Below are 16,424 nucleotides of genomic sequence, written 5' to 3' on the forward strand. Positions count from 1 at the left end.
TTACACTTTATTTCATTAATTTTATTGAAGCACAAATCAATAATTTGTAACTTTTGGTATATTTATAAAGAAATTAACAGATAAAGCGTATTACCTGGTGCAGAATTACATAGTTAATAGATGGGTGAACTTAGTGACGCTGTGTTTCATGCAAGATATTACTTATTTTGTAATAAAAAACAGGTTACATATAATTTTCAAGAAAGTAACTGCAGAGTTTCTTGTCAATTCTTCTCTGCGGATACTTCATTCTTCCGACTTCAATTACATCGATAAGAATACAACGTAAGTAAACGAAAAAAATTAACAAACGCACTAGTCGTCACTACGATTTTCGAGGGTTCCCCTCGATTTCTCTGGGATTCCATTATCAGATTCTGGTTTACTTATCATGGTACCACCCTTGGGATATCTCCTTTCCAATAAAAAAGAATGATCAAAATCGGTTCATAAACGACGAAGTTATCCCTGAACATACATATATATATATATATATATATATATATATATATATATATATATATATATATACTAGCTGATCCTGCAAACGTTGTTTTACCATATATGTTTTCAACCCCCTTTATCCCACGGGTATGGAAATTATAGATGTTGGCCGATTCTCAGACCTACCCGATATACACACAAAGTTTCATAAAAATCGGTCCAGCCGTTTCGGGGGAGTATTTTAACTAACATTGTGACTCGAGAATATTATATACGAGTATAAGATATAAATCGACCGTGTAATATATATATAAAATTGAGTAACCTCCTCCTTTTTTAAAGTCGGTAAAAATAATAATAATTACTTTAACATTTGAATTTGTAAAATGACGTTTCGAAAGTGCTTGTGAAGCCTATTTGTATAGACAAGTAATTATTTCAATAGGGAAAAGATAAACGTGTCTGAGAAATGTGTAAGAAAGTATATTAGAAATATTTTATCCAATCTCAAGTAAACATGAAAACTAAATTACTTCCACGGAAAGAAAACGTTTCATACTGATAGCGCCATACTACGAAACGTTTAGCTAATAGCTATATTGTTCGTCGGCAATGACGAAGAACGTTGAACAGTTTGTCTTTTGTTTAAAGCCGATTGCGCTGCAGAAATATTAAATATTGTTATCTGATCTTAACTTATCAAGTTCTTTGTGTGAATAGTGGGCGCGAATAGGGACCAATTGACTTATGCCATAAGTAAATTATACAACAATTTGCGCAATTTTATTAATTATTAAAAAATATTAATTTAGTGTCTATAAGTTTGTAGCAAACATTTTGCTATCCATAACCTTGTAACGTTTATTATATATACTTATGTGATATCATGTATGTAAATTAGAATAAACGTTTGTGATATTTTAAAACGGAATTGTTTTTATACAGGATTAATATCACACAAACAATAAAAATACACGTGTAGATAATGTATCTTTATCCAAATTTAATAATAAAATTATTATTCATTTTAAAAGTTATTTATTTTATCCTATGGTTGTTTTTAAATATTATAATGGTGCTCATAGCACAAGAATCTCTTTTGCTATTCTACAGATTTATCGCTAGATCTATCACAATAAAACCTAGCATCAATAAACATACTTTTAACTACATTTCGGACTACACGGCCTTTCCTGTAACAAGAGTTCAGGTAGGTTTTCCCGCCATGGTTCCCTAAACGATACCATAAAAAGAGCTCTTGCCACCATCGACGTTCCTGCTCTTATCGAGCCAACTGGAATTAGTCGCAATGATGGCAAGAGACCTGATGGATTGACGTTGGTTCCCTGGGAAAGGGGACGGGCGCTTTTGTGGGACGCAACCTGCGTTGACACACTTGCTCCGTCTCATGTCAGGGAAACAGCCTTAAAAGCGGGAGCCGCAGCGGAAAAAGCTGAAACGACTAAACGGCACAAATATTCGTCACTAATTCCAAATTACATCTTTGTGCCGTTTGCAGTCGAAACACTTGGACCTTGGAGTAGCAGTGCTAAAAATTTTTTAAATGAGATAACACCTCGCCTTATTGCCTCCACTGGTGACAAGAGGGCTGGTGCATTTTTTGCCCAGAGAATCGGCATAGCGATTCAACGGGGAAATGCTGCCAGCATTCTTGGCACAATTCCACGCAGACATGATTTATACCAAAACTATCGGTAAATATTTAGTTCTTAAGTTGTGAATTGTAAATATGTATAATATTTTGTATAAATAAATTAAATTGAAGTGTCAAAAAAAAAAAACTACCTTTTAATACAAAATAGTTTACATAATCTCGCTTAAGTACCTATTCTGTATGTAAAATAATAATCATTATTTTTACATAACTGTTATAACATTTTATAATTAAATTATACAATTAACTAATCGGATTATAGTAGCAGTTGTATGTATGTATTTATACTGCATTTATTATAACAATTACATAAGAGGTGACGAATTTCCGTTCAACGAAATACTATAAAGTACTAATGTGCTCGATCATAAATTACACCGCCTTTTACGTTTAAGCCTTGTCCTTTTCAGATAAATGTCTTAAAATGAAATGGATGTATTCGTTAAGCAACGTAAATGGCACGATTACGCTTAACTGACAATATAACGTGCATACGAAATTAATTGCTCGGTAAATATAATATTAGATTACCGACAATGATTGGTTGTGTTCAAAAAAAGACTTCAATTTACATAAGTATAGTTAATAATAATTGTGTTTGCTCGCAAACAAAAAAACCGACTTCAATTAGGTATATCGACGAGTAATACCTACAACGTAGATCGACGAAAAAATAGTCAAGTAACTACACGTTATCAAAGATTACTCAAAAAGCAGTTATCAGATCTCGATAAAATTTAAATGTTACCACATGATAAACATCCGCTTTTGATAAAATTAAAAATTATCAAAATCGGTACACCCAGTAAAAAGTTATTGCAGATTTTCGAGAGTTTCCCTCAATTTCTCTAGGATTCCATCATCAGATCCTGGTTTCCTTATCATGGTACAAAACTAGGGATATCTCCTTTCTAACAAAAAAAGAATTATCAAAATCGGTACATCTAGTAGAAAGTTATGCGGTATAATACAACGTAGGTCGACGAAAAAAGCGTCAAGTAAAAACGCATTATTAGATATAACTCGAAAAGTATTTGTTAGATCTCAAATAAATTTAAATGGGACCAATTGGCACACACCACCTTTCGATTAAAACAAAATTTGTCGAAATCGGTCTACCCGGTCAAAAGTTCTGATGTAAGATACATAAAAAAAAATACAGTCGAATTGAGAACCCCCTCCTTTTTTGGAAGTCGGTTAAAAACATATTATTAGGGATAACTAAAAAACTACCAGTCAGATCTCGCTCAAATTGAGTTGGGATCACACGACAAGCACCAGCTTTCGAGTAAAAAAATAATCATCATAATTGGTACACCTTTTGAATCGAATTGAGAACCTCATCATTTTTTGAAGTCGGTTAAAAAACAAATTGTACCATTTTTATTAAAAGTTTTTATTTAACTTACAATGTTTGTATGTACCTGTGTATATTTTTTATGGTTGCAATTGTATTGATCGATTGTTGTGTATTCATTGTATTGAACTTTTGTATACACGTTTAGTTTGGAAGACAATGCATGGTTAGCTGAGTAACATCATTTTAAATCTAACAAGACGGAACACCCAAGATGACGGTCTAGTTATTTTTTATCTACTCCTACAATATGAGTATCAAATCATAGCGTTTGATTAAGGGGATGAAAATGAGAATAACTTGTAAAATAAAATGACGTCACTGTTAGTTCAATATGGCGGACTCCTAAAGATGCCGCCTAGCTATTTAAATGCACTTCTACAGTATGGGTGTCGAATAAACAAGCTTGCTGAAAGTAACTTGAAAAATAACGTGATGACTTGCTGAGTGTAACTTGAAAAAAAAGTGATATTATTATAAATTCAATATGGGTCGGACTTCAAATATGGTGCTAAGTCTTTTAAGCTTTGCATACTGTATGTGTATCAAATAAAACGACTTGCTAAGAATACCAGATTGAGAAACCTGTTCAGCGATAACTAAAATGTTAAAATAAATTAAAAGTAAAAAGCTTAAAAAAAGTTTTTATTTAAATGCGCTAAAAAGAATAAAACAAACTTTTACTATTACTCTTTTCCACTTTTAACTTATTACATATAAATCCTAGGTGAAAAAAGTGTCTAATATTTATTTAATATTAAAGCTTGTTGTTGCTTAGTATAAGAAAAATGCCATAGGCAGTTAGGGTGATATAAATATCGGTGCTGGATAAAATACCATTTATCATCCATCACGGAGGCCAAAGTGCCAAGTGCACTCCCCTGTCGACTATGACTCATTAGACAATCGATTTGGCCGCAGAAAATATTTTTATATTCATTTACTTTCAATTCCATATTTATTTAACCTTTCATACCCATGTATAGCTATACTGATTTTACCCATGTATAGTGGTAGCTGGTGGTTAAGGTTTTAATGAAAAACTTTAATAAACTAGATCTATTTTTTAGTTATAATTTTTCGGATTTTTTGGAGCATTATTAATTTGAATGGATGTATTTATTAAATAAGAGAGTACGTGTATAATATCATCATTAATGAAGTAAAATCAGTATAGATACATATTGCACTTATACCAGCGCTTTCTACTTAAACTTAGCTGCTTTTTATTTTTCTTTTTCCTCTTTCAATATCAAGACGAGACCGTCCCTCAGTTTCATTTACTAGCTCAAAGCAATATTATATCGAGACTAAAATACTTCGCTTTTATGCAATAGTAAATTATTTAAGTTAAAATCTGAATTTCTTGGATATTTTATAAATATTATTTATTTATTTAAATCAAAATAAATAGTTAATTAGTTCACACATTTATTTATAGGAACAAATATTAATACATGAAGATAACCTCACAGATACCTACTACTGCAGTAATGATTTCGACGAAAATTTATGGTTAGGGTTTTTATTTCAGAAATCCATTAATCATCTCGGCGTATCAAAAGTAAAAAAATATATAGTTTTTACCCTTTATTCTCAGCAGTATCATTTTCTCATCAAAATAATTCGACTCAAAAAATAAAGCTCTAAGATTTTTCCTTAGGTTTAATTGTTTGTAACTTTAAAAAATAAAACAAGCTTAACATCGTAGTTATGACCCGCATAATTTCCGATATTGTGAGAATATCGGGGTAAAAAGTAGATTATACATAGGTATATTTTCTGGATCTTTATCTATCAACGTGCAATGTTTCAATTACAATTACTTAAGTATTTGTGAGAAAAAGTAACAAAGAGACCTCAAGATCTTCCACATTTATAACATTAGTAGGATGACAAATTACGCTATAAATTGACAAACAATGCTTACACAGATTTTTATTAAGTCTATTTAGACATAAGTCTATTTATACAAATTTTTGTTTGGTGGTACACAAAGTACGTAGTTGATACTTAATAGGTGTAAAAATCATAATATCCGATTCCGGAGACACGATCCATTGTTGTTAAATGAACTAAAAATAACTTTAACAAAGTGTAGATGGACATTAAACGTTTTGTCCCTGAAAATTGAGCGACGGTGGTTATAATGTGAGGCACGTACGGTACGGACGTTTTCGACGCAATTCGTTTGGAAATTTTGTTTCTAATTTGAAGAATTGAGACGATATTGCAAATTTTTGTTATTGTTTGCAGTCAATGTGTTTTAAGTGACCTTTTGAAAAACGTCCCTTCGAGATCAAGCTACACAGTAACCCACACTAGTAAACTGATCCTTTAAATAAAGTCTTGTGCAGACTTGTGTGTGATATTGAAAATAAAATATTGTCATGAACGGTTTGAAGCCAATGAAAACGAAAATTACACATGTAAATAGAAATATTGTTTTTATATTTCTTCATTATTTTAATTATGTTATATTTGTTATTTAAAAAAAAATTAATGATCAGTAACAAAACAGAAAAAAAATCCAAAATATTGGTAATTTAACTAATTAATCCTTATAGTGAAAATAATTTATATTGATTTAAAATATGAATTGTAATAATACACATACATTAAAAGGTAGTCCTAGTATGAAAACGCCCTACAACTTGGATCGGTGGTTCAATGAAATTGAATGGATCCGAACTTACGACCCTCTACCAGTATAATATTTCAAGTAAAAAACGTGCTTCTAATATTTAATTAATATTCCGACTTCGTAGTTTTAAACTGGCGAAAAAGTTTTATAACTTTTTTTATCAAAGTAGACGACGGTTTCACTTGCTTTGACATTTACTGTTATTTATATTTTAAGCTTAGAAGATAAAACGAAAAGATTCTGCACGATATACTTGAAACAAAACTGTAACAGGTGGAGTTATACACATTGAAAATATTACATTTTTTTTTAAATTTTGGTGAATACTCCATAATCGATACTGAAGCTAAATACGTATTTTTTTCATTACATGATAAATCAACAAATATAATAAAATTGTGATAATTTAAAAATACAAAATCAAATTGCGTGTCACCGCTGTCATGTAGCTTAACCACACCTTTGACCAATTAAATCGTAGTAAATTAGTATACCGTGTTTGAAATGCCCAATTAAAGGAAGTCATGGAGATTTATTTTATTAAAATTAAATGAAAGTACCATACAAGTTTTCTATCTTAATTAAATAAAAGTATCAATATTAAAAACTTTTATACCAGATATCTATCTCATATTCTAGTTTTATTCAGTTCGATATGCAAAAATGTTCTATACAACAATAGTACCCGTCGAGCGACATCTAACTATTAAAAATGTTTTAAAGGTTCAATAGAAGAACGCGAGCGTAATTCTATTGAAGATTTAACTTCAGTTTGAAGTTCTTAGTTCTTGAATCCTTCTCATAGTATCATGGCGGCATTGTCCCGTACACAATGGGACTTGTATGTGTAAAACTGAGTGAAATACTAGAATGGTCGGCTATTGCATCTAGGATATTTGTCATGTTGCCTAGTGCATGCCTCTTATAGCGCAAACCTGGCCTAGTGTGAGTAAAGGGATCTCGGAAAACATTCCCTGAGCATTCTTTCTTTTGAATTGGTACAACTTAAATTAGTTGCATTTTCTTCTTGGCGGGGCATGTTATAAACTTTTGTTCGCGGATCACGGAAGCAGCCGTATATTAAAATTACTTTTCTGCTTGTTATTTGGAAATTTTTAGTCATTTTAATTACATTATTTTGTTACATTACTTAGCATAACGTCTGTTTTTCGATCTTCCTTTATTTTTTACGATATTTGTTTATTTATTTGTGACAACAGCAAAAACTATTACAAAATTACAAGTTATAAATCTTGCGATAAAAGAACTTAGAACATAACTATTCTTCACGATATCATTAATGTTTCGTTTGTGTAAAATAACTTCATAGATTATTATTATCTCGCATTAATACCTAAACGTAAAATAACAAAACAGCTAGTTAACAAAGGTATTTTAAATATGTTTTTAGTGGATACACGGTACGTCCTAAGATAAACCAGGCTGATAAATTCACTCTTTACAGGCCCTTGAGCGAGTAAGATAAGGCCCGAAGGAATGCAACTAGTTCAATAAATAGCTTATAAATCAGGGAACAGAACAGTTACAAGTTGTGGTAATTAATAACTATTGGTTACACGTAATTACTGCTTAAGCGAAACAATTTAATTCTCAAAGTAATACTAAGACATTGACTTTAGTTGTTGAGATCATTAAGTACTATTGCAAAGATCTCTTTCGATTTTAATCATATGAAGTACAAACCCTTTTATTTTTAATTTTCTAGTGAATGTTTTCTAGTTGGATCGCGGTTCAGTCTAGATATAATTTAGATGAGCGTAGAGATACTACCTAGGTTGTGCGAGGGGTCTATTAAGAACCCTTCAGTGTAGCACCCTGCACCAAAGAGCCATACTTCACAGCTTTGTAATCGCTTTCTAAAAATATCTCAGAAAAAAATCCATTGTTTTTAAATATCTACAAATATATAACTGTTCGAGGAATTATACGTGACTCAGAGTTAGTTTTTTTTTGTTGTTGATTACTTATCATTAATATATTAACGAATTTTATTACAACTTTTGTCGAAGGTTTATCTCATTGCTTAATGACAAGTAAGTGAAGCGACAAAATTCTAGAGATAAGAAAGTGATTGTTGTCTCATTAGTGAAGCGAGTCGACGGAAAGGACGATGAGTAGTTGTATGATTTATCTTATCGATACCAGTTAGTTTACTGAAGATAAACATTGAAAACATGCTTACTGAGTGTCTTCTGATTATTCGCGTGCAGGGATATTCCGGTATGGGTTATTTACCTTTATAAAACGGTACTTATCGAATCAAAATAACGGTAAGAGAATCATTCGGTAACCGAATCATATCGGTAATACAGTATCGAAATAAACCGGTAGTAGGCATAACGTTCGCGTCGTAAGTTTAAGCGGGCAATTCCCGTTCTTGTAGTTGCGCTGCGCTAGCTCGGATTGCGGTCCGAACGTACACCATATCTCTATCTCATTCGCTCCCGTGTGTTGCTTGATTTTACTTAAAACTTATTTATTTGTGATAGACGACAGGCCCCGGGCGTGGCGCGAGCAAGTTTTCATCTCTTTTTCGCGTTAATGTTTACATTGCATATAACGAATAATCCAAAACAAAAAACTTAATTACTTTCATAGTTAAAGAAGCCAGTCTTATGAAAAACCAAGCATTATCAATAAAAGCAAAGAAACATTACAGATTCTTCATTTCAAACGATGGCTCACAGATTTTGTCTCCCTCTGTTACTTCTCCGAATCATTTAAAACCGAAATACATAACGTTATATTTCGGTATTACAGTTTAATCGGTAATCGTTTTATTACGGTTTTGGAACCGAAATAAAACGGTAACCTTTTCAATCGGTAACCGATTCATACGGTAACCGTTTCAAACGGTTACCTTTATGAATCGGTTTGGCGAACCCTGTTCGCGTGAATGTTTTTCAAAATATGTAGACACTTTGCCTACATACCATGCGTCTATCTTAATATTGAAAGTATATAATATGTTATATACATTTGTTTTTAGACATTGAGGACACCATAGACACACTTATACGTCTAATTATGTAAAATAGATTTAAATTATGCCAAAATATGACAACGTATTCAATACGATTGTAAAGTGCCCAATTTGTTTTGACCTCGCATGATCATCATATATGATATATTTTTGCATCGTCATATTTGTTTGGCTTTCCAGTATTAAAAATAAAACAAAATTTCTCAATTTTTTTCATTATTAATGTTTTTATCGTGTAATGTGGATTGGTTTTGTTATAGTTAACAAAAAATAAGAAAATAAGGTGATTTAAAAATATGACAATAAAAAATGTTATAATACATATTTAGTTTTATCGAGTTATACAAAACTTTTACTGCTTGTAAAGTAATTATTCCTTAATCGCCATTGTAACTAGTTTCCATCCAAGAGTAAGGTTAATACTTCGATTACTACGCTTTGGAGATATGAGAAAATAATTAAATAAGATGGTGTTTGTATGCGAATGTAATTTTAACGAGCAAAATTTAAAATGCAATTTAAAGTTTTCCCTTCAAACAAGTTGCTTGCATTCCCTTGAAGGCGGAATCTTTTGCTGTACTTCTGTGGTTAGTCTGTTCAGACTTTTCTTCTTTGTTAGCTTTCGTAAAACTCTCAGAACTAATTGGCTTCGAATGCTTAAGAATACGTAAATAAGGGTGAAAAATAAAATTCCTTTAGGAAATCTCCTTTATCAGTAACTTGCAAAAGTGAATTGCTAAGTGCCCGTTAATAATGTATTTGTAGTAAAGTGTTCCTTGTAAAGAATGTTAACCTCAAAAACATTTTATAATTTAAAATGAGCAAAATTACAGTACTTTTCGTTTAAATTATTACGATATCCATAACAATTTTAATTTTGTATTACGCAATTTAAAACACGTTTATGAGTATAACATCACGATAATTTCCATTCGATAAACACGATTGCCTTACATTCCAGTAAATCACAAATCGTAAACGTAAAGGCGCATGGAATGTAGTAGGAGATGAAGCAAAAAGGTAGTTTTAACGGTTCTTATCAAGTATTCAATAGTCGCTCAACGATTATGACGTAGTTAATATTAATTGTTATGATATAGCTTAGTAATTACATATTGTATTAATTTCTTAAATCAATAATTATTATTCTTATTTATAATTATATTCGTTTAACATTATAAATGTAAGTTAATCAATAATTAGCTTTGATTTGACACATCGATAAAATTGTATAAAAAGGGTAGATAATCATTTTAAGCATTCATTATTATTCGACTTGTTAACAACGTTACGCTGTTCAAAAATATAGACAGATTGTGGTAATCGCCTTGGCTATTTTAATTTAGAAACCCACCAGTGTTTTACATCTCAGAAGTGGGATTGTGCCCAAAAATGTCTGGACCTTACTTAGATGGTTTGGGCCAGCGCAAACGAAAAAATAATGAATCAAGCAGCTCGGAAGATGAAAACAGTGATTTTTTTTTCTCTGACGGTGATTGTAAAAAGAAACTGTACAAAAAACGACACGTTGCTCCCAGTGATGCGGAAGTGATCCCTAAATTTCGACCGGAGGACACTAATAGCAATATTATAGGTTGGCTGCACAAAATAGATCAATTGGGCGACGTTTATGGCTGGGATCACACCGATCGAACATTTATTATGCAATTACGACTACGTGGCTCCGCCCGAGAATGGTACGACGATCTCGATAATTATGACCTGACATGGGATGAATGGAAGGAGATGCTGCAGACTGCCTTTCCACGATCGACTGATTACGTGGACAAATTAGAACGGATGTTGGCGAGGACAAAAGAAGACAAAGAGACTATGACGAAGTATTATCATGAGAAATTGTCTTTAGTTAAGAGATGTAACATCACCGGCGAAGATGCTATCTCGTGTATAATTCGTGGACTACCTTATGAACTGAGAGCCAACGCTAAAGCATATACTTGTAATACTCCTGAACAATTATATTATGGCTATTTATCATCATTAGAAAATTTCAAACGAATGGAAACACAAACTGTGCGGAAATCGACGTGGAAAAGAGGAACCAATAATGGTGCGCTAGGTTCAACATCAAGCCATCAGCTCCAGCCGAAGATATGCTACATGTGTCGGCGGCCGGGTCACGAAGCACGAGACTGTAGACAACAACAGCACTGCGAAAAATGTCGCCGTAACGGACATACTACTGCAGCCTGTTGGTTTGGTGCTGGGACATCGCGACCGCAATTAAATCAGGTTAGTCAGGTGTTTCATATTACTTACGATATTTATGCTGATATTTACAAACGAATAGTGATAGTAAATGGGCGACAGTTAAGAGCATTCATAGACACTGGCAGTAAAATTAATTTGCTTTGTATGTCACAAGCTAAGAACTTACAAATTAAAATTAATCCAAGCACCACTGTTATGAAAGGTTTCGGAGGAGCCTGCGTAAACTCACTCGGTTCGTGTTACTTAAGTATTTTAATAGATAATGTCCAATTGAATGGAATTGTTGAATTAACTAATTATATAACATCGGATATTGATTTATTAATTGGACAAACAATGATTAATAGTAAAAACGTTAGTTTAGTCACTTCTGATTCATCTATATGTTTCGTTCAAAGTAACTTTGTGCAGGATCTGTTTACGAACATTAATCTACAGGCATCTGATTTTGTTGTGAAGTTTCCAGTTTATTTGAAAGATAAAGTTGTAATACCAAAATATAATCAATTATATGTAGAAGTTTACGTTGACTGCTTTAAGAATATTGGAAAAGAGCACACATTTTTAACAAATACAGTATGGATGCAGTTAGGAAATGTTTCTTATATGATATCATCAGCTGTTATTAAACAATTTAGTTCTCATTTGAAAGTTGTCAATTTAGGAAATACAGATATAGTATGGGAGGCTCATAGACTGATAGCTAGAGCGGAGTTGGTAACGATACCAATTTGCGATGAGGGATCTAGAATACTGGCTATAGAAAGTTCAGAAACTACCGACATGCGAATTAACTTATCTGACATTAAGAAAGGTCAGCTTAGTGATTTGGAAAATAAACAATTATTATCACTTTTAAATAGGTATAGTCACTCATTTGCTAGAAGTACAAAAGATTTAGGTTGCACCGATCTTATTAAGATGCACATCCATACAATTAGTAACCAACCTGTTTGTCGTAAGCCCTATAGATTATCGCATAAAGAAAACGAAATTGTTAACGGAAAAATCAAGGATTTATTAGAGGCAGGTATCATAAGGGAGTCAATTTCAGATTATGCTAGCCCCGTAGTCCTGGTTAAGAAGAAGGGTGGGGATTATAGACTTTGTGTTGACTATAGAGCGTTAAATGCTAATACTATTAAAGATCGATATCCCTTACCACATATCGACGATCAGGTCAATAAGCTGTCGGGTAAATTGTTTTTCACAACCCTTGACCTTGCTCAAGGGTATTACCAAATCAGCCTACACGAAGAGTCTATACCGAAGACTGCATTTGTCACTTCATCGGGTCAGTATGAATTTTTGAAGATGCCCTTCGGTTTAGCCAATGCCCCAGCTGTATTCTCTCGATTAATACAAATGACACTAGGCAGAGTGGATCAAAATATAGCTCTTTATCTTGATGACGTGATGTTGCCAACAAGTACTGTACAGGAAGGCTTAGTACTATTAGAAAAGGTTCTTCAATTATTAACACAGGCAAATTTAAAATTAAATCTTGGTAAATGTTCTTTTCTAAAGCGTACAGCAACGTACTTAGGTCACGAAATCTCAGCCGGAACTATACAGCCAGGGCAAGCTAAAATAAAATGTGTAGCAGATTATAACAGGCCACGTAACGTACATGAGATTAGACAGTTTGTGGGTTTAACGTCATATTTTAGGAAATTCGTTCAAAATTTTGCCCAAATTGCTCGCCCTCTTACTTTACTCACAAAAAAGGATGTTAAATGGTATTGGGGTCCAGACCAAGAAAATGCATTTCAAACTCTTAAGCAACGGTTGATTGAAAAGCCAGTTCTAGCTATTTATAACTCTGATGCAAAGACAGAATTACATACCGACGCTAGCAAAGTAGGTTTAGGCGGGATTTTAATGCAGTATCAAACTGATAATAGTTTAAAACCAATAGCTTATTTTAGTAGGGTAACAAGTAACGAAGAGAAACTCTATCATAGCTATGAACTCGAAACACTCGCTGTTGTTGAATCTCTTAAACGGTTTCGAATTTATTTAACAGGTATTAAAGTTAAAGTTGTAACAGATTGCTCAGCTTTGAGAACGACTCTTGTAAAACGTGATTTGATTCCACGAATAGCTCGTTGGTGGCTTACGATACAAGAATTTGATCTTGAAATTGAATATAGGCCAGGCGAGCGCATGAGGCACGTGGATGCGCTGAGTAGAAATCCCGTGACTTATACGATATGTATGATTGATAACTCCGACTGGTTGATGACTTTACAATTGCAAGATGATAATATTAAAAGCATTATTTCTAGACTTCATGATAATTCTGATACAAAGTTATCCGCAAATTACATTGTTAAAGACGATATACTATATAGAAAAACTGTTGCAGGTGAGCGATTTGTGATCCCTAAACTAGCCAAATACGGTCTGCTACAAAAACTTCACGATCAAATAGGTCATCCCGGTTTCGAAAAATGTGAAAGTGCCATTAAAGCTCAGTTTTGGTTTGAAGGTATGACAAGATTTATAAGAAAATATGTAAACTCTTGTTTACAATGCGCGTTTAATAAGGGTAACTACGGTAGATTAGAAGGTGAATTACACCCAATTAACAAGCCAGCCATACCTATGCATACGTTGCATGCGGATCACTTAGGTCCTTTTGCTAAAACTCGTAAGGGTAACACTTATATTCTAGTAGTTATCGACGCTTTTACTAAATTTGTATTCGCCCGACCTGCCAAAAATTGTAGTTCAGTAGAGACGATTAGGTTATTAAAAGATATCATTATGCAGTTTGGTTATCCAGTTCGAATAATTACAGATAGGGGCAAAGCTTTTACGAGTAGATATTTTAAGCAATTCTCCGAAGAAAATCAATTTAGACACGTTTTAAATGCGATTGCCAGTCCTCGCTCAAATGGACAAGTTGAACGAGTTAATCGCACATTGCTTAATGGTCTCAATACTATGTCAGAAAGCGAATGCACATGGGACAATAAGTTAAACGATATTGTCTGGGGAATAAATAATACACCAAATGCGACAACTAATTTTTCGCCATTCAATCTTATGTTTGGTCACAAAAACTCTAGATATCCATCCTTTCCTTCAAATGCACCCACAAACTCTGAAACCCAACAAAATGAACTTCAGGCTAATAGAGAAACTGCTAAGCTTCGTATCGACAGAAACATGACTACTATGAAAAGACAATTCGATAAAAATCATAAGAAGTGTCTCAAATATACCGTAGGCCAATTAGTTCTCTGGAAAGGTGGTGTAACTAGGGATGTAGCTACTGGCGTTACTAAAAAGTTAAACGGGCTTTACACAGGCCCCTATAAAGTATATAAAGCGGAGAGCTCATTAGACCGATATACGATTTCGAGTATTAAGGGCATGAAAGGTTACAAAAAATTCAGTGCTGTTGTTCGTGGAGATACCTTAAGACCATACAAACCAACCATGTCCGAAGATGATAGTTCAGGCAGTGACCGAGAAGTAGATAGAGACGATTTGATTGATCTTCTTGAAAGTTAATTAAGATTTAGAATAATATAATTTTCTTTCTACTATATTAGATTAGTTACAGGTTGTTACAAGTGTGTGACTCTTCATTAGTTGTACTATAATTACAGTAAAAAATATATACATGTGTTTAGCGTTACGGTTTATTAGTTGATTAAGTTGCAAGAGTATGTACAGTATATAATTGTTTTCATATATTATTTACTACTCAATATACATATTTACAAATGATGAGACTTCTTTTTCAAACCAATTACCTTATGATGATTGCTATTTGACGAGTCCATATACGATTTAGTAAAGACTGCTGTGTGATCAAGTCTAAATAAATAGAGACGGCTATGTGATCAAGTCTATATGTATGTTATATATACTGACAGCTTTGTGATCAAGTCAATATAAGTTTATAGTACTGTGTGATCAAGATTAAATAAACTGAGACGGCTATGTGATCAAGTCTATATGTATATTATATATACTGACAGCTTTGTGATCAAGTCAATATAAGTTTATAGTACTGTGTGATCAAGATTAAATAAACTGAGACGGCTATGTGATCAAGTCTATATGTATATTATATATACTGACAGCTTTGTGATCAAGTCAATATAAGTATATACTAATGTGTGATTAAGATTAAATAAACAGAGACGGCTATGTGATCAAGTCTACATATACTCGTATAACAACAGCATTGTGATCAATTCAAAAAGTACTGTGTGATCAAGATTAAATAAACAGAGACGGTTATGTGATCAAGTCTATATGTATATTATATATAATGACAGCTTTGTGATCAAGTCAATATAAATAATATATACTAATGTGTGATCAGTTCTACATTAATAATGACGGGTATATGATCGATATCAATCCATATAGTATAGTAGATACTATAATAGAGATAACTTATACGAGTATAATCAAGTCTAATTAAGGAAAATATGTTATCTTAACATATATAAACCAACTACTAGCTGTGTGACGCAATAATTTATTAGATAATACATTCAAAAATAAATACGTTTAAAACTGTGGTTATTACAAACGACATATTACTGCCGTACAATATTTTCGTTCCAGAATTTGGGGATCAGCACTGGAGAACAGCAAAACAAGGACCGTGGGACACGGCCTACACAGGATGGCCGAGTCTTATCAAGTATTCAATAGTCGCTCAACGATTATGACGTAGTTAATATTAATTGTTATGATATAGCTTAGTAATTACATATTGTATTAATTTCTTAAATCAATAATTATTATTCTTATTTATAATTATATTCGTTTAACATTATAAATGTAAGTTAATCAATAATTAGCTTTGATTTGACACATCGATAAAATTGTATAAAAAGGGTAGATAATCATTTTAAGCATTCATTATTATTCGACTTGTTAACAACGTTACGCTGTTCAAAAATATAGACAGATTGTGGTAATCGCCTTGGCTATTTTAATTTAGAAACCCACCAGTGTTTTACACGGTACTAAATCATATCTTGGATTGAAGTCTGGGCTAGGTAATGCAAGTCTCGCATGTGTTCTAATTGTGGCA

The 16,424-nt window shown here is 32.6% G+C and overlaps 1 protein-coding gene across 1 annotated transcript; it reads left to right on the forward strand.

The window, feature by feature from the left end:
• Positions 1–10,168: 10,168 nt before the first annotated feature.
• LOC123656629 lies at positions 10,169–16,039 on the forward strand. The gene is made up of 2 exons (XM_045592295.1): positions 10,169–11,377; positions 15,950–16,039. The coding sequence occupies exons 1-2, from the start codon at positions 10,517–10,519 to the stop codon at positions 16,037–16,039; spliced, it is 951 nt and encodes a 316-aa protein (XP_045448251.1). The 5' UTR covers positions 10,169–10,516.
• Positions 16,040–16,424: the final 385 nt, after the last annotated feature.

This window comes from Melitaea cinxia, chromosome 9, assembly GCF_905220565.1.
Source record: "Melitaea cinxia chromosome 9, ilMelCinx1.1, whole genome shotgun sequence".
NCBI lineage: Eukaryota > Metazoa > Arthropoda > Insecta > Lepidoptera > Nymphalidae > Melitaea > Melitaea cinxia.